The 18,477-nt window shown below is 38.9% G+C and overlaps 1 protein-coding gene across 2 annotated transcripts in view; it reads right to left on the bottom strand.

The window, feature by feature from the left end:
* Window positions 1-18,477, bottom strand: part of PLCb1 (phospholipase C beta 1) — a 116,392-nt gene that overhangs the window by 25,555 nt on the left and 72,360 nt on the right. For both annotated transcript variants that reach the window (NM_001171921.1, XM_038014249.2), the window contains exons 5-9: window positions 12,898-13,083; window positions 8,868-9,059; window positions 7,605-7,787; window positions 4,776-5,038; window positions 261-424 (exon numbers count right to left, since the gene is read on the bottom strand). In NM_001171921.1, coding sequence (NP_001165392.1) covers window positions 261-424; window positions 4,776-5,038; window positions 7,605-7,787; window positions 8,868-9,059; window positions 12,898-13,083 — 988 coding nt within the window. The remainder of the gene's footprint in view (window positions 1-260; window positions 425-4,775; window positions 5,039-7,604; window positions 7,788-8,867; window positions 9,060-12,897; window positions 13,084-18,477) is intronic.

Below are 18,477 nucleotides of genomic sequence, written 5' to 3'. Positions count from 1 at the left end.
GAAAAAATCTCAGTAAATGACCACCATTATACTGAGATTATATTTCATCCCATATCATCTCATCTCATTTAATTTCATCTCAGTTGATTAATGTCTGGAATTAATCATCTTCATTTCATTTAATATCATTTCACTCCATATTATCATTTTTCATAAAAATAAGAATATAAATTAAAATAAGACATGACTTAAAGGTCTTAGTTACCAGGTCATAAAATCCCTTAAAAAAATCACGTGACCGCGGTGCGGTGGCTACTCACTGTGGCGTGGGTCATCTCGCCGTTCCCCTGCGTTGTCAGCTCGGCTCTCTGCTCGCACTCCTCTATCGGCGGTGTGTCCTCCTTCTTGTGATGGTGATGGTGCTTCTTTTTGTTCTTAATTATTATTTTGTGCCGTAGCAACGAAGGCGGTGGAAGTTCACCTCCTGTTTAACAATAATACGCGTTTCTCCTAAATACATTCAAATCGCGGTATTTTTATTAGTCTAAATGAGCGGACAAGCTTACGGGCGTCTGGTTTTAACGCATCTTCAGTGCAGAAATATACCGGCAATATACTGCGCTCACAATACGCCCTGATCCCAAGAGGTTTATACTACTGGTAGTGGGACCTCTAGTGAGTCCGCACGAGTAAGTAGAGATACCATCACCCTACCTATTTCTGCCGTGAAGCAGTAATACGTTTCGGTTTGAAGGGTATGGCAGTCGTTGTACTGTAAAAACGGAGACCTTAGAACTCACATCGCAAGATAGGTAGCAGAATTTACGTTGTAGATGTCTATGGGCTCCGGTAACTACTTAATACAAGTGGGCCACGAGTTCAATACCAAACAAAATAAATCCAAGTATGTCGGATATCAGAGTGTAATCTATACTAATATATAAATCTACAGTGGTTTTTACGGATGTTCCGCTATACCTACTGAACCATGCATCCGATTGACTTGAAACTTACATACATGTAACATGAATACAGTAACAGAAAATACATGTACTTAATGGATAGGCTAATATTTATATGAGTGTTGGACTCCCTAATAATAATGACAACTAATAATAATGTTAATTTTAAATGCCCAGCGAAGCGGGCGAGTACGGCTAGTCTCTATATAAGTCTATAACATCTATCAACCTAACTAAGCGTCATCCAATGCTCACTGCGACCGGTCGTGGGCTGACCGCGGCCAGCGGTATCCTGCAACCTTTGATACGTGTCGCCGCTCAAGAGCTTTTTAGCTCCAGCGACTGTTCTACGAGCAAATTGCACTGCCTACTGCCCCTTCAACCTCGTAATTCTTTCTCTTTCTCGTAATTCTTTTTCTTCTCTGTCGGACATTATGGTTCTCTTACGAATCCTCCTCATTCCCGAACGCATAAAACATTACGTTGAGCAAAATTATTTTTTAATCAAAGCACAACGTGGCCTTCTTTCGCTGGATAATTATAAAACAATCCTTTATACTTGCATGAATATAATATGAAAACATTAAAGTATCATAGATCACGAATGAGTTGTTTGTAAAACAGTATGCCCGACGACAGGCATTATTATATATTTAACGATCTCATAAAATGTTTGTTTATTTATATTAGTTAACGCGACGCTTAAGACGTACACCGAGCACTAGAGCACCGGAGTTTATTATTATTGTTATTAAATTCATTTATTTCAGATAAAATATTAATCCACATTAATGTTAGTAACAGTGATTTTTGAAAAACATGTTAATAAGGACATAGTAACAAAAGAAAAGAACAACATACATACACACATACATACATACATATATACATATTACGAGCATATTTTTTTATTGCCCTTGTAGGCAGACGAGCATACGGCCCACCTGAGGGTGAGTGGTTACCGTCGCCCATGGACTTCAGCAAGTTATCATTCATTCGAGGTGAAAGTATCCACAAGTCGTTTCCTGAGCTAAATTACTGATGGTAGGGCGTCATGGGTAGATACCGCCACCCTGCCTATTTCTGTCGTGAAGCAGTTATGCGTTTATGTATTAAGGTTAAGGCAGTCGTGGTATTGTAAAACTGAAACTTAGAACTCACGTCTCAAAGTGAGTGGCGGCATTTATGTTGTTGATGCCTATGGGCTCTGATGACAACATAAGACCAGTAGGGTCGTGAGCTCATCCACTCGTCTGAACAATAAAAAAAACATCCTAAATTTGACACTCGCAAGTCGTAGATTTTGAGACAGCAAGTAGTTCTAGAAAAAAATGTTTTCGTTCTTTTTACTAGTTTAAATGGTCAGTCACTCTTAGAACGATTAGTTTTGAATGCCGAGTGAGGCAACTGTAGACACCCCAAAACTGAATATCGGAGATATATGTGGTTGAGATCTGGATTGCCTTAGATAGCTGTTGTGTTATTTGAGTCGACTATTATCAAAGCCGGCAATCTGACTTTTGGACAATGATTGGTAAATCAGAAAAACGAATTATTGACTTTGTATTCCATTGGCAGTCACAAAACTCTTCGGAACGACACCTTAGATAAATAACAGGTTAACTATTAACCTTTATTTAATGCAGGTTTTGAACCGTATTCTTTGAAGGAGACGATTATATTCTAATCAATCTGTATTGACATATCAATAATTTTTTTTGTCCAAATGCACAGATTGCCACCTTTGATAATAGACGACTCATTTAATGCTTTTGAGACTGAGAAAAAGATAACATTGTTGAATCACTATGAAACTGTTGATACACTTTTAAATCTTCACACACTCGACTCTGATGTACAAATTGATTAACAACATTCACAAATTTTCCCTTTAAGTACCGGCACCGTGTTTTAGTTTTTTATGGCAATTTTTTTCTTTTTTTTTCCTCGATGCACCCGTTGCTTCACTTCGAGCGCCAACAGATGGCGCTGATAGTGGACGAAATAAAGAAAACGAAGTTGCAACAGGTTATCTATGAAAGGTTTTTTTTATTGCATAGATGGGTGGACGAGCTCACAGCCCACCTGGTGTTAAGTAGTTACCGGAGCCCATAGACATCTACAACGAAAATGCCGCCACCCACCTTGAGATATGAGTTCTAAGGCCTCAGTATAATTACAACGGCTGCACCGCCCTTCAAACCGAAACGCATTACTGCTTCACGGCAGAAATAGGCAGGATGGTATTACCTATTCGCGCGGACTCACAAGAGGTCCTACCATCAGTAATATAAGATAGTTGCAGAAATATGGGGTGGTACCGACTCATACTGATACTCAAGTAACCTAATTAATGAAATAATATTAAGGGGTGAAAGGCTGTGTAGTTTAAACGACATTTCTCTTAATACGCGATATTTATGTTTGTAATTAAAGATACGTTTTATTTGGTATTAGCATCAACAGTTCGATAATTTCAATTGAACTTCAATTAAGTTTACTCCATTCAAATGGCCGAAGAAGTTTTGTTGTTTGGATATTTTTTCCAAATTTTAAACGTTAAATGGCTCTCCTGTAAAGTTGCAGAAATGTCGCTCAAACCAAATTGCCTATTATATATATAATAATACAAGCTGTACCTGACCGCTTCGCTGGGCATTTAAAATTAACATTATTATTTCTCACCCCCCACAAACATTCTCATCATTAACGCCGCCGCAACTGGTGTAGGGAGTCCAATACTCATATAAATATTAGCCTATCCATTAAGTACATGTATTTTCTACATGGATACCAAATTTTAAGTCAATCGGATGCATGGTTCAGTAGTTATAACGGAACATCCGTATAAACCATTGTATATTTATATATTATAGCGACCCGCCCTCGCTTCGCTTCGCTTCGGAAACATTAAAACACAAATGAAACAAAAAAAAAAAAATTAAAAAAAAAAAAAAAAAGTAGCCTATGTTCATCAGGGACAATGTCGGCTTCTAATGGAAAAAGAATTTTTCAAATCGGTCCAATAGTTTCGGAGCCTATTCGAAACAAACAAACAAACAAATCTTTCCTCTTTATAATATTATATATATATATATATATATAAGTATATAAGTATAGATATAGATATAAATATTTTATCGTATATAAGTATTTTTATCAGTCTCTGGTACCTACAACCCAGGGAATCCTTAATTGGGTTCGGATGGCGGTATGTAAATTGTTCCCAGTTGTATTAATTATGTTCGATCGTTAATAATGAAGCGACTAACAATTGACACTTCTACATAATTATGTCATAGTATTCACGATTTTCTAAGACTTGGGCTCCAAATCTCCTTGAATATGTGGCAAATATAGTACTTTATATATTAGTCTAGATCAGGGGTGGGCAAATATTCTGATAGTCGGGCCACATTGCAGATGAATATTTGACCTCGGGCCAAACAGTTTTTTTTTTCTAATTTTATATTGTGCGACTATTGTACATACTGTAATTGTTCAATTATCATAATTATATTTTCGAATAGGAGGCGCTGAAAAGAGCGGTTAACCGGGAGAAAATTTTGGCTCCCACCGGCCCTGATAATGTGTACCAGTATTGCTTAATATTTTATTAAGCAGTAGGCAGCGGCTTGGCTCTGCTCCTGGCATTGCTGAAGTCCATGGGCGACGGTAACCACTTACCATCAGGTGGGCCGTACGCTCGTCTGCCTACAAGGCAATAAAAAAAAAATATGCACAAATTTATGTTAGACAAAAACTAATATTTGTGTTTTTAATAATAATAATAATATATACAATGCTTCACGGGCCAAACAAAATTCTACCGCGGGCCGCCATTTGCCCAGGACTGGTATAGATGCTATTTACCTGGTTCCAACTGGTGCGAGTCCAGAGGCTTATCGAGCAGCATGTCCCCGAAAATCTCTCTACAGTAGTTGGCTATCTTCGCCTGCTGGCGCGGGTTGCAGTGGTTCTCGAAACTCAAAATAACCGGAAAATCGGAAGTCTTGAAAGCGCTTTCCGCTATCGCCTCCAACACTTCCCTGGCGCTTATCTCCGGCACGAACGTGTAACCGTGAACGATGACCGGCTCTTCGGTTCGACCATTCCAGAAGTCCAACTCCACGCATCTGATTCAAACATCATAAATTGGGTTTACACCAAACCAATACAAAAACCAACGCCTTCAACCAGAGACTTTTACTGGTGGTAGGAGCACTTGTGAGTCCGCGCGGGGAGATACCACCACCCTGCCTATTTCTGCCGTGAAGCAGTAATGCGTTCCGGTTTGAAGGGTGGGGCAGCCGTTGTAACTATACTTGAGACCTTAGAACTTATATCTCAAGGTGTGTGGCGCATTTACGTCGTGGATGTCTATGGGCTCCAATAACCTCTTACCACCACGTGGACTGTGAGCTCGTCCACCCATCTAAGCAATAAAAAAAAAGACACAAACTTTCCGAGCTTCTCTTTTGACCATATTATAGACGCACGCTTTAATTTTAATCTCTTGAACTCAGTTCAGAATCGGAACCCTAATATTTTGAACAATGCAAGAAAATTTCGAAATAACAGAAAAGGAAGGATATTTTAAACATTTTTAATCCACATAAAAACGTTATAGGTACCCATTTATTAACTATTTATTACGTTACATTCAAAATGTGTTTAGACGAGTAAATAAATATAAATAAACACGTAGTATTTTCTACGTTTTGTCGAATCATGCTGATCGTTTCCGTCCAAGAAAACCGGAAACTGTTAAGATCGATCTCATCTAACCCCTACTTTGTTGTCGTCTGTCTCTCTGTTTGGTTGTCTATTTATTTGGTCAGGCTTCTTTAAATAACCTAAAATTTTGTGGTCTAAAATAAAAATTAGACACAGTAAAGATGTAGTTGCAATGTTTTAATTCCAGATCAGCGATGCAACTTGAAATTTCGATACAAATTTTTCATAGAATATTTTACACTGAGCGGTTCCTAAGAACAGAAATGACAGTCGAAATTGTCCTGTCAGTCACTGACCTCTTGATACCTACCGCTAATCTATGAACTCTTTCGGCCAGATCCACAAATCCAGACCGAACATTCCGTCTCAATATTTAATCATAGCCGTTTTCAGTTTTTTTTTTTCAAACAAAAACTCAGCTCGGTTATAGCGCGGCGAATGATTTACGATCGGACGTTTCGTACCTAATCGATTTCACGGAAGAGCGAAGGTTGCGGTCGTTACGAACTGTTCCCCCGTTACGAAAAAAAATACATCTCTATTAATCTGCCGTCTTATTAATCTTAAATATTAACCTATTCCTATCGTCAACCAATATGCAGGTTTTCTTTTGCTTTCTTAAAGTCTAAGACCAGCTTACAGATAAAGTTCTTACAGATACCCAAAACATAAACATAAAACATTTTTTTACTGGTAGTAGGACCTGTTGAGATTCCGCGCGGGTAGGTACCACCACCTTGCCTATTTCTGCTGTAAAGCAGTAATGCGTTTCGGTTTGAAGGGTGGGGCAGCTATTATAACTAACTATACTTGAGAGTTAAGACCTTAGAACTTATATCTCAAGGTGGGTGGCGCATTTACGTTGTAGATGTCTATGGGCTCCAGTAACCACTTAACACCAGCTGTCAGCTCGTCCACCCATCTAAGAAATAAAAAAATAAAAAAACATACGTTTGCTTTTGGACTCTAAATAAGCGAGAACTTGCAAATGCATTAATTAGCTAGTCGGTCAACTAATAATTATCGAAATGTCGGAAAAAGAGATAATCGTGGAATCGACTCGAAGTTGTAATAGTGATTCGTATTCAACTCGATTTGCGTCGACATCGTGGTATTTTTAATGTGGAAATGTTTGACCATTTTAGATTATACCATCGCTATATCTCATTAATCAATTAACCAACTCAATAATTGTAAAAACCATTAAAATATAGTAATATTTCCAATAAACTAATGTGAATTTTCATTGTTTAACCAGGCCATTACGATGGGCGATATAATATCGATAAAACAAACATTCGATAGCGCGCTAATTGGATTAACTATTAAAACCTCATCGACTGTATGGAGATTTTTTTTCATAAACAAATTAATAGGTGCTGTAATGAATTCGTTTGTAAATAATAATAAAACCGATATCGGGACCTGATACAGTTTGAATTTTGTTTAATGGTAAAAAATTTAAATAAATAAAACTTTTATCAACGTAGACCATTTATGGATCACGTTATTTTATCAATTGTAATTCCAAAATGATTTTTTCCCTACCTATTCGTTGGTAGCCCAAGGGGCTATTCCAAATACGCGTAAACGGGAACGTGAGCTCACGGCGAGAATTGGCTAACATTAGCCCTACCAAGACCAGTGCTTCTCGGAATCTACCACCGCATTGGAATCGCCACAACGGTAAAGAAACTCAATGGAAAAATGAAAAGTGGTGGGAGGACCGTAAAAAGGAGACGACAGGATAATCTCAAACGTTTATTCAGACCATGGAACAAATCATTATTAAGTTTAATTTATTTTTAAATTGCGTCCAACACAACGGATGACTGACTACCTTCAAATTCATTTAAATAAATAACAAGTATTTACCGTCTTCAGGTATAAACCTGAAAGCACTACAAAAACATAAGCAATTATAACTATAATCCGATTAGAGATAAGAATGAAATTTGTACAAACCTGCACCCGGCTAGCAAGCTCTGCCTGTATATCTCGACGCTAGACTTGCCAGTTATCTGATGGCCGGTTAGATACGTGTTGTGTGAGCTGTTGATGAAATAATGAGCTAATGGCTGATCCATATCGTCACACAAATCCAACTTGTTTGGTGCCACTATAGGATTGTCTTCAGACATTAGGAACCTGAAAACCAAAGTGATGTAAACTGAGGGTAAATATACATTTTGTTAGATCATTTTCAACATTTAAACTGTAACGGTAAAGCAGACTTAAATTAAATAAAGATGACACTGCTGATTGTTTTTTATTAAAGATTTTGGGTCCGTTCTGTCTGTCTGTGGAATGGAACCTAAAACTACACGTGCAACGCGACTTTTTTTCCTATCTATGCTGATAGCCTCGAGAGGCTATTTCAGCTTTACCCTACCGTGTAGGTGAGTTCTGGGGGCTCAAACCGGAGTTTTTACTAATAGGCGAGCAAGAGCAGTGCTTCGCAGAATCTACTACCGGATCGGAAACGCGAACCACTGAGAAGATCCGGTGAGAAACTGAGTGGGCTGCGTCTATGGGTTAATGCGACGTGGGTTAAATTAACAAAATTACAATTAGTTATATGTAGTTAATTTATTTTATAAGAGCTATATTTGCTGATATAAAACATATTTTTATGTTTTCCTTTATCCTTCTTTGCCGATTAGAAGTGAGTTTGCGGAACAGTTTGTTGTTGTTTCATTTTAGTCCAATATTTACAATGGGCCACATTTCCGGCACCCACTTTAAGAATGTTACACCTTGGACATCAGAATAGGGGAATTAGTTAAAATATCACAATTCTACTACTGCAAACAGATGAGGAATTAATACTTTTTTTTTTATTGCTTAGATCGGTGGACGAGCTCACAGCCCACCTGGTGTTAAGTGGTTACTGGAGCCCATAGACATCCACAACGTAAATGCGCCACCCACCTTGAGATACAAGTTCTAAGGTCTCAAGTATAGTTACAACGGCTGCCCCACCCTTCAAACCGAAACGCATTACTGCTTCACGGCAGAAATAGGCAGGGTGGTGGTACCCACCCGCGCGGACTCACAAGAGGTCCTACCACCAGTAAAAAGTTGTACCACCAAGTGGTCGAAGTCGCACACCCAACTTCTAAATCATATCCGAAAAAGCTATTAATACAAGACATTATTTAAACTCCTTCACGTCACCTCCTTTACTAATACAAACTATATCCTAAATTAGTATTTTGAATAATTTACCTGAGGAATCCATCGAAGGTAAGCTGCGATCTTTGCTGATGATACTTATTGTGTTCGTAAGCTTTTATGAGGTCTTTCGCTCGCTGGAGATCAGCGTACGGATGCAATATCTCATTGAGACGTGGGTCCCTTTGCACGTCGTTTAAAAAGTCTACTAATTGAGTCGCTGATAGATAAGGTTTTCCGTCCGTTCTGAAAGAAAAGAAAAAAGTCAAAGAACTAATAATAGGACAACCTTTTTTTCAATTTGTCATCTTGACAACGGCCATACGGAGCTCTGCCTCGGTGCTGAACAGAGCTGACGAGACTAACTCGACGGTTTTTTTAAGTCATATAAAATGTCGAATATATTTTGCTTTGAATTACGGACATCGACTGCAATGATAATCTCATCGACCTTAATAAAGTTTTAAAAATACTTAGGTACTAGTTTCCGAATAAAAAAAGATAAATCATTGATCTGTTGATTATCATATAGATGATCAGTACAGTTAATGCAACATCATCCATGCCCAGTGCAAATGACAAAATCTCATTTGATTGATTGAGAACCGTAAACAACATGTAGTTTTCCGATTCGAATACATTCCTCACTGAAGTTTTCCATCTCTATTTTATCTCTATATATAAAAATGAATTGCTGTTCGTTAGTCTCGCTAAAACTCGAGAACGGCTAGACCGATTTGGCTAATTTTGGTCTTGAATTATTTGTGGAACTCCAGATAAGGTTTAAAAGGTGAATAAATATGAAGATGCTCGGAATTAAATAAAAATAATAATTTTGTTTTCCCTTTGATGTGTCCCCCGTCAGGCGGATTCCTTTTGTTTGTTTTAAGTTTATTTTATACAAATGTTCAGATCTTTTATTTATCGATTGAGGCACTACGATGTCTGCCGGGCCAGCTAGTTTTTAATAAAATTAATTAAGCGAAGTTTGATAACTAGAAAACTTGTTAACGACAAAATGTTCAGACTCAAAGAGAACACTTTTTAACTAACAAAGTTCTTGGTCGAAAGTTATCCCCTGTTGAACTGCCGATAATGCTGTTCTTTAGTTATCGTGAGAAAAAGAAAAGCAAGACACAAAGCGTATTTTTCAATAACAAAATCCGAACTATTTGGAACTCTAGGGACGGAAAATTTAAAGAGAAAGTTTTTTATGTGAACATTATAAGGTTGGATTCACATTCTAGTCTATTCAATGCAAATTTGTTATTTTATTTTCGGATCACGGACCTTTTGTGTTATGTTACAAGGCAGCTACACTATAATTTTTTAATGCCTCCATTGCTTTAGTCACTAGAATCCCTGATTACGATTACAGGTATAACAGCTTTACGTTGGATGTACTGTTAGCACCACTTTTTTTTCCTACCCATTGGCTGGTAACCTAAGACGCTATTCCAGCTACGCCCGGACGGATGGGTGAGCTCACCCTGAGAGTTTGCTAACACTAGACCTAGCAAGATCTGTGCGTCGCAGAATCTACCACCGGATCGGAATCACGACCCACTGATAAGATTCGGCGAGAAACGCAGTGGTCTGTGCCTATGGGTTAATTCGCTCGTCGAACTCTCCGTCGCAATCGGCGAGTTCGACGAGGACGGTGACCGGTGCGTGAGGGTCCTATTAGCCCCGAGAGTGAATCCGGGGGATCCGACTAGACATATTTCGGCTTTGCGTTGCCCCGTCGCGATCGGATAAGTAACAAACGGCCGCCACGATATCCTGCAGAAATGGGATTGGATGACTTGGAGAGAGTTAGTCTGTACGGGCCGCGTGAGCGAACACTACCCTTCATAGGTCATGACAAAACGTATGAAAGTTTTGTAGGGCGTCACCTTGTTATGAAGGGTCACCTTGTCATCCCCCTGTCGAGAGTGACGCCTAAGTATTTAGCCTTCGAAGCCCACGGTATGGGCTGGCTGGCCAAAGATTTTAATTTCGGGAATGGAATTACTGCGCTATTTGGTGACCAGATATTAGCAATAGTGTCAGAAGAACTAACTCCACTCAGGCCCATCCTTATCTATGTCATAAATAAAAATAATAATACAGAAGGAAATGCTTGCTTGGGTCCGCTGATTGTGGAAAGCAAAACTTTTAGTTTATCTTGGAGCCAACTTGAAGATGTCTTAATTTCACTTGTATAAATAATTACTTTTGCGCGCGGAAAGAAACAAGTACCACCGTCTTCCGTGCACATTCACAGCGCTGTTTACAGTAGGTCTCATTTTGTAGCATTTTGTTTGCTGCAAACAGCTTACGACCCAGCTTGAGAGATGCAAGACGATGAAGTTTCTATTTATAACATAGGTATATGTAGCTATCTCCTCCTTCAAACCGAAATAGGCAGGAACGTATTACCTAAAGGTATCGTCGCATTACTCAAAGTACCCCATGTCTTATCCATTAACGCACGGATGCTTCAAATGTGTAATGTTTTTGCTGCAAGTATTAATGAAAAACGTTACAAAAAAAAAATATGATTGAAGGATTACTGGTGGCTCGGAGGCCTTTCCAGTTTCACCAGGACAGGTGGCGAACAGAGGCTCAGCCAGGAGGAGTGGGATTTGCTAACAGCTGATCGAGCGCCTCCGAAGGAGACCTAACAACTCAAGAGCAACAGCTTCGTGAATGAATCTACTACCGGATCGGAATCGCGACCCGCTGAGAAGATCCGGCGAGAAACTCAGCGGGCTGATGCGTGGGTTAGGTTGCACGTCGACCTCTTTGTCGAGTTCGACGAGTACGGTTACCGGGGTCCCTAAGCCTGCTCCTAGTGTTAGAGCTGAAGGCGTCTAATGCAAAGGTTATTGGATCCGTAAGGACGTGGCAAAAAAAAAATCCCAAAATTGGATGCAGAGTAACACCAGACAGTGACAACAACCTGACCGTGACGACGAACAAAGAACGTTGCTCGAATTAAAAAAATAAAGTTACACGAACCGTAATTGCGATTTATTAGAGAGTCAAAACGATGATTAAGTGGTCTCGACCTCTCGGCACTACATCAATTAAAACAATTCATTCGAGCATATTATTTAACCCCGGTACGGCTTCTGAATTGTTATCAAGTGCGGTCATAACACCCGAGCGGCATCAAATGGCTAATTCGTTTACGTTTTAAAGGAGACCGATAGGTTAAGGCGCTGATTGATTTTGAAATTAATATCTGTTGTTAATCTAATGTACATCATATGTAACACGTGATGGTTGGTCATATATTGTACATATTAATATTGAGAGCTTTAAGTGAATCAGATGAAATCTACTTAAAAGGTGTACTTAAGTCGTGCAAATTAATTAGAACAAAACAAGAAGCAAAAGTGTTTCACAAAGAGATCGACTCTGATCGGGACTCTAAGCCAGACCTTTAAAAAAAACTAACAATATGAATAAAACAACACTCGTTATTCACTAGACAATTCAATTATGCAACAACTCACCAAGTTAAGTAACTAACATATCGGTAAAACATAATTAATATTTAAAGGCAAACACTGACTCCGTACACTCTGTTCGTTTATTTACTTCGAACATCTATTCTGAGACTGAGGTCCTAAATAAACTTGAAGAGCTTGGTTTCGCGGACCGTTTGGAGCCTCTGGGGGCTAACGGCGATATATTTAGTACCCCCTGGTTTTATTATGAAGTTTTGAAATTCAAATTTTTCACGTCTATATCACACCCGGCACTGGGCATAGCCCTAACCAAGCAGATGAGTTTAATGTCGACCTGGTGTACCGCCTTCTTTTAACCCTTTCACTGCAGCAGGCCTCGCTGCAGTGGTTCGCAGGAAACGGAGCTTCGTACTAAAAGTGCGCACATGACCCATCGTGTACAGGCGATGTTTTTCAGGCAGTTACTATAATCACCCACAGTGTAAAATCGGGTGTTTAGTGGTAGGCAACTTTAGTCCCCGACAGTAGCGAAATGGTTAACAGAATGCCACCGATATAATTGGAATAGAGATTGGTCAAAAATTTCAAGAACTTTTCAACTCTATACAAAGCTAGTAAAAACTTACAGTCCGTTAAATATCTTCTGTACTTCGGTTCTCTGCGTGAGACTCTTGTAGAAAGCGAAGAAGTCTTCGAACTGGAACTTGGACTGGCTGATGGTATCGTTTTTGCCCGTCGGGAGACCAGACTCACTGAGCGCTTTCTCCACACGCTTCTTGTCTTCCTTGTTCTGCGCGAATTGGCGGACAATGCTGCAAAAAATTGGGTACCTTACAAAACTTCGAAAGAAAAAAAAAGCACTGTTTCTAATTTATTGTTTTTGAATAACAGACGAAGCCACTGGTCGCCTGGTATTACAAGACGAACGAAACTGTATTTGTATGCGAACTAGTATAATAAGTTTGGGCATAACATAATAAATCGTCGTGGACTAAATAAATTAAGTCGTCGTGGCCTAAAGGATAAGACGTCCGGTGCATTCGTATGTAGCGATGCACCGGTGTTCGAATCCCGCTGGCGGGTACCAATTTTTCTAATGAAATACGTACTCAACAAATTGTTCACGATTGGCTTCCACGGTGAAGGAATAACATCATGTAATAAAAATCAAACCCGCAAAATTATAATTTGCGTAATCACTGGTGGTAGGACCTCTTGGGAGTCCGCACGGGTAGGTACCACCACCCCGCCTATTTCCGCCGTGAAGCAGCAATGCGTTTCGGTTCGAAGGGTGGGGTAGCCGTTGTAACTATACTTGAGACCTTAGAACTTGTATCTCGAGGTGGGTGGCGCATTTACGGTGTAGATGTCTATGGGCTCCAGTAACCACTTAAAACCAGGTGGGCTGTGAGCTCGTCCACCCATCTAAGCAATAAAAAAAAACCCAAAGCTGTTATACTTGAAAGTATTTTCTTAAATGTACCCGCGCTCAAGCAGCCGTCGATGTAATCGGAAAACTTTCAACCTACTAAAAATTTAAAGTAATCTTGGCCAACACTATCCTGTCCATCGTACGACTTCCCTGACTAATAGTAAACGTGATGAAATCGGCATATTTATTTGCCAAGCTTCTCTAACCTCATTTAAAATAAATTTAAAATCCGCGATCCATACTGAGCTGTAAGCCTTATTGTTTTTTTTTTTTATTTTTAGTTAATTTCTCTTTTTTTATTTGATTAAAAAAATGTTTTATTACTTTTGATAGTGTTATTTTATTTTTGGAACGAAGTTCCTTATGGGACGATGCGGAGGGGTACCCTAACCGGGAAAAAACGTCCGTAACGTAAGATTTTTATTAGTAATGCACATAGTATACGACTTAACTTTGTAATAACGTAAAAAATAACATATCTTTTTATCATTCATTAACCACGATCTCAGAGCGTTCGTTTGCGCAATACACTATAACTCTTATGCAAACAACCGTGAATGAAGTGTACCACAATAAGTTCGCACGTTACCGAATGACCGTGGGTTGTTGCGAAACCTCCATAATAAAGAACTGGTGGTATTACTGGTGGTAGGACCTTTTTAGAAGTGGTAAGACCTCTTGTGAGTCCGCACGGGTAGGTAGGTACCACCGCCCCGCCTATTTCTGCCGTGAAGCAGTAATGCGTTTCGGTTTGAAGGGCGGGGCTGCCGTTGTAACTATACTGAGACCTTAGAACTTATATCTCAAGGTGGGTGGCGCATTTACGTCGTAGATGTCTATGGGCTCCAGTAACCACTTAATATCAGGTGGGCTGTGAGCTCGTCCAAAAACTTCGTTCCTACCCGGTGTCCCACGACACCACGACTATTTTTTTAGTACTTAAATAAAAGTTAGCCGCTTATTATATACTAGCGACCCGCCCTCGCTTCGCTTCGGAAACATTAAAACACAAATGAAACCAAAAAATAAATAAAAAATAAAATAAAAAAAGTAGCCTATGTTCATCAGGGACAATGTCGGCTTCTAATGGAAAAAGAATTTTTCAAATCGGTCCAGTAGTTTCGGAGCCTATTCGAAACAAACAAATCTTTCCTCTTTATAATATTAGTATAGATATTTGTGTTAGACTTTGAACACAACCGACCTCATGCAAGTTACGTTCACACCCAAAATACTGTTTCAATTTTTTCTATTTTAGCTAAATGTTAACATGGATTTTATCCAGTGTGAACCTAATATAAGAAAAAGAAATAAATAAAATGATTAGAACAAACAATGAAATAATAATAAGCACGTAACTCAACTTAAGCACGATCGAATTCGATTAGACCTCGCTTATAAATAAAATCTAATACACATTTCCAGATAACCTAATTCCGAGCTAAATGCGACGGGAAATTGAAAGACAGCCTAATGGCTGGGACAATCTAAATATACCTCTTTTATTTCCAGACATGCCTGCCGTACCCTTTAGAATCAATAAAAGGTCGTGTAGAAATTTAGGTGCTTAGTTTTTTTCTTATCCCTTTTTTCATGGGCTGACTAGTGGTATTAAGTAGTCGCCTGAACCCCTAGCTAACACAACGTAAAGGCCACACCACACAGCTTAAGACGCAATTTTCAAAAGAATGATCAAAAAAAGTTTCAATTGCGTTCTATGACGACTATATAAGTGTGACAATAACAGGTAGGATGATAGGACTAAGCCATGTAAGCTTATAATATGACATATACATCGTAAATGTCAATTGGCGATAAAAGTATACTAAATCCAGTTATCCAGTGAATCGCTCTGTTGCCCTCTATACGATTACCAAAACAATTATATTTTTTTCTATACGAGGGGAGCACTTCTTTCTGTGACGTAATTTTGCAAGCATAGATGCAATTTAACACATGCTAATATAGCAAATGGTAATAATTACGGGTCGCATAGAGAGCAAGCGCGCCGTAAGCAGAACACCAGCCAGATCGTCAGATCTAGCAAGAGAAGCACTTGGTGGTAGTCTGTACCACGCAGTCCATGCCACCCATGATCGAGCACAGTGGAAGAACGTCACATGTTGTCGCGATCCTCAGTAGTGAGAGAACGATATAGAAGAAGAACACATTATTGCTTTACGACAAAAATAGGAGAGTGGCGATATCGATCCAGACTCGCAACTCTCCACGCCATTAGTAGATGATCTATGGCGAATAACGCAGTTTACATTCGCATGGAAACAAACTGTTTCATGAATTCGGATAACGGCTACACTCCGAAAAAGAAATACAGGTAGTAAATTGCGCACAACAAATTGAACAACAAAACAATTTTTTTTTTTGTTTTTACGAAGAGGCCCTACATCGAAATAAACTGTTCTAAAAATTAAAACAAAATTAGTAAGCGGCTGTTTCAATAAAACGAAAATATGTTTGAACAACACAATTAAATGTACAATGAGAATGTTTGTAGTAGTTCTGTATTGGCTTCAGAAAACCAGTATATTGGACAATCGGTGTCTACCGTCTGATTGACATGTACAAAGAGTAAAAAAAAATAGACTGACATCATGGAAATACTTAATACATAGATTTCATGTTAGATAAATTAAATAAGTCGACATACATTTTTTTTATAATAATATTATAATTTAATATAACTTATATTAATATAATTTATTTTCTCTCTTAAAGGTATAGTACAAATACAAATGGAAATTAACCTTATTTTTTTATTTTTTTTTGTAGGCCTTTGAATGAGCTGAAGTCTGTACTAGGTTCAAATTACTAATCTCCTTTTTAATTAGCTAATACCGACAAATAATCACGCGATTTCAAATATTCAAAGTACACCCGTATTCCGTATACATCCAGCTAAAACATAACCCATAATATTATCGATAAGCTATCTGCGTAAAAAAAAACTTTACAACACTTACATTAATTACATTTTAATTAACTACCAAAACATAGCTTACGCGTTCTTGAATGTTCAACGTGATGCACGCAGATGCGGACAGGCCACGTGGACTTAGAGCAGGGCGCAATCAAAATATTGACTGTTAAATAGATACTAGTGGTCCCCTGGTAGTCGAAATTCGACTATAATTAATTGAAATTGTTAGTTTGTACACTATCTACATATTAATACGTGAAGCAAAAACTTTGTATCCCTTTTTACGAAAATAGCACGGACGGAGGAGTATGAAATTTTCCACACTTATAGAGAATATAGAGAAGAAGTGCACAATGCTAATGTTTTTATAAAATAATGCATAAAATATTCATTAAATCCATAAAGAAAACATTACACACACTACATACCATGTATTTGACGCACACACGCATGCATACTATTTATTGTCAAACTTTTGTTCTTGACGTCTGTTGTCAAATTGAGATTAAATATTGTTTGTCTTTGTTAATATTTTTATAGTGTGTAGTCTTGGCGAAATTTGTGATTATAGAAGTATAAAATACAATCATAATAGTGTACAAACTTACAATTCCAATTAATTATAGTCGAATTTCGACTACTGCGGGACCTCTAGTTATGATTATATCGTCAAAGACTATTTATTATACTACTATAAGAACAGATTTTGCCAAGACTAATATTAATAAAGACAAACAATATTTAATCTATTCTCAATACAACGCAGTTCTCTTAATTCGCCGTTGTAGATATGTATACTCGTAATATGTTATTATTAAATAGCAGTTGTTTTAATAGAATTTAGGTGAAGCACAGCATTTATAAAACGTTTTGTGTCTCTCCAATAACCGTATTACAAATTACGTAATTCCTGTAATCCCCAACATTTAAACACAGTTTTACACTGTGACAAAAATAGGAGTTTCGGACTGTTTCTACTGCGATTGTAGTGAATTCCAAGATCATTTCTAACTTCTTCTTTTTTTATTGCCCTTGTAGGCAGACGAGCATACGGCCCACCTGATGATGAGTGGTTACCGTCGCCCATGGACTTCAGCAATGCCAGGGGCAGAGCCAAGCCGCTGCCTACCGCTTAATACTCTCCACAAGCCTCGTTTGAAGAAGGACATGTCATAGCGCTCGGGAAACACCGTGGAGGGGAGCTCATTCCATAGCCGGATGGTACGTAGCAAAAAAGATCTCTGGAAACGCACTATGGATGACCGCAGTGGCTCCAGGTAGTATGGATGAACTCTACTCCAGTGGCGGGCGGTGCGATGGTAAAAACGAGATGCCGGTATCATCTCGAACAATTCCTCAGAGCACTCCCCATGGAACATACGGTACAAAATACAGAGGGACCCGAAGTCCCTCCGCAGACCCAGAGGTTCCAAACGATCCGTGAGAATGGGATTATCGACAATCCGAACGGCTCTCTTCTGTATGGAGTCAAATGGAAGAAGCTGGTATTTGAAAGCCCCGGCCCAGAGATGGGAGCAGTACTCCACGCGAGGCCGAAGTTGTGCTTTATAAAGCAAAAGTCTTTGTCCAGGCGTGAAGTACCCCTTCGCTCTGTTGAGGACTCCCAGCATTTTGGACGCCAGCTTGGCTTTGCCTTCCAAATGAGTCCGAAACTGGACATCGCTCGAAATATCGACCCCAAGTCTCCCGATACTCTCGGAAGGTTGCAGGGATACTCCTTGGAATTGCGGCGCCATGACAGGTAGGCAGCGGCTTGGCTCTGCCCTTGGCATTGCTGAAGTCCATGGGCGACGGTAACCACTCACCATCAGGTGG

The sequence above is a fragment of the Bombyx mori genome, chromosome 12, assembly GCF_030269925.1.
Source record: "Bombyx mori chromosome 12, ASM3026992v2".
Taxonomy (NCBI): domain Eukaryota; kingdom Metazoa; phylum Arthropoda; class Insecta; order Lepidoptera; family Bombycidae; genus Bombyx; species Bombyx mori.
The sequence above is the reverse complement of the archived record's forward strand: the minus strand, read 5'-3'. Positions and strand labels throughout refer to the sequence as shown.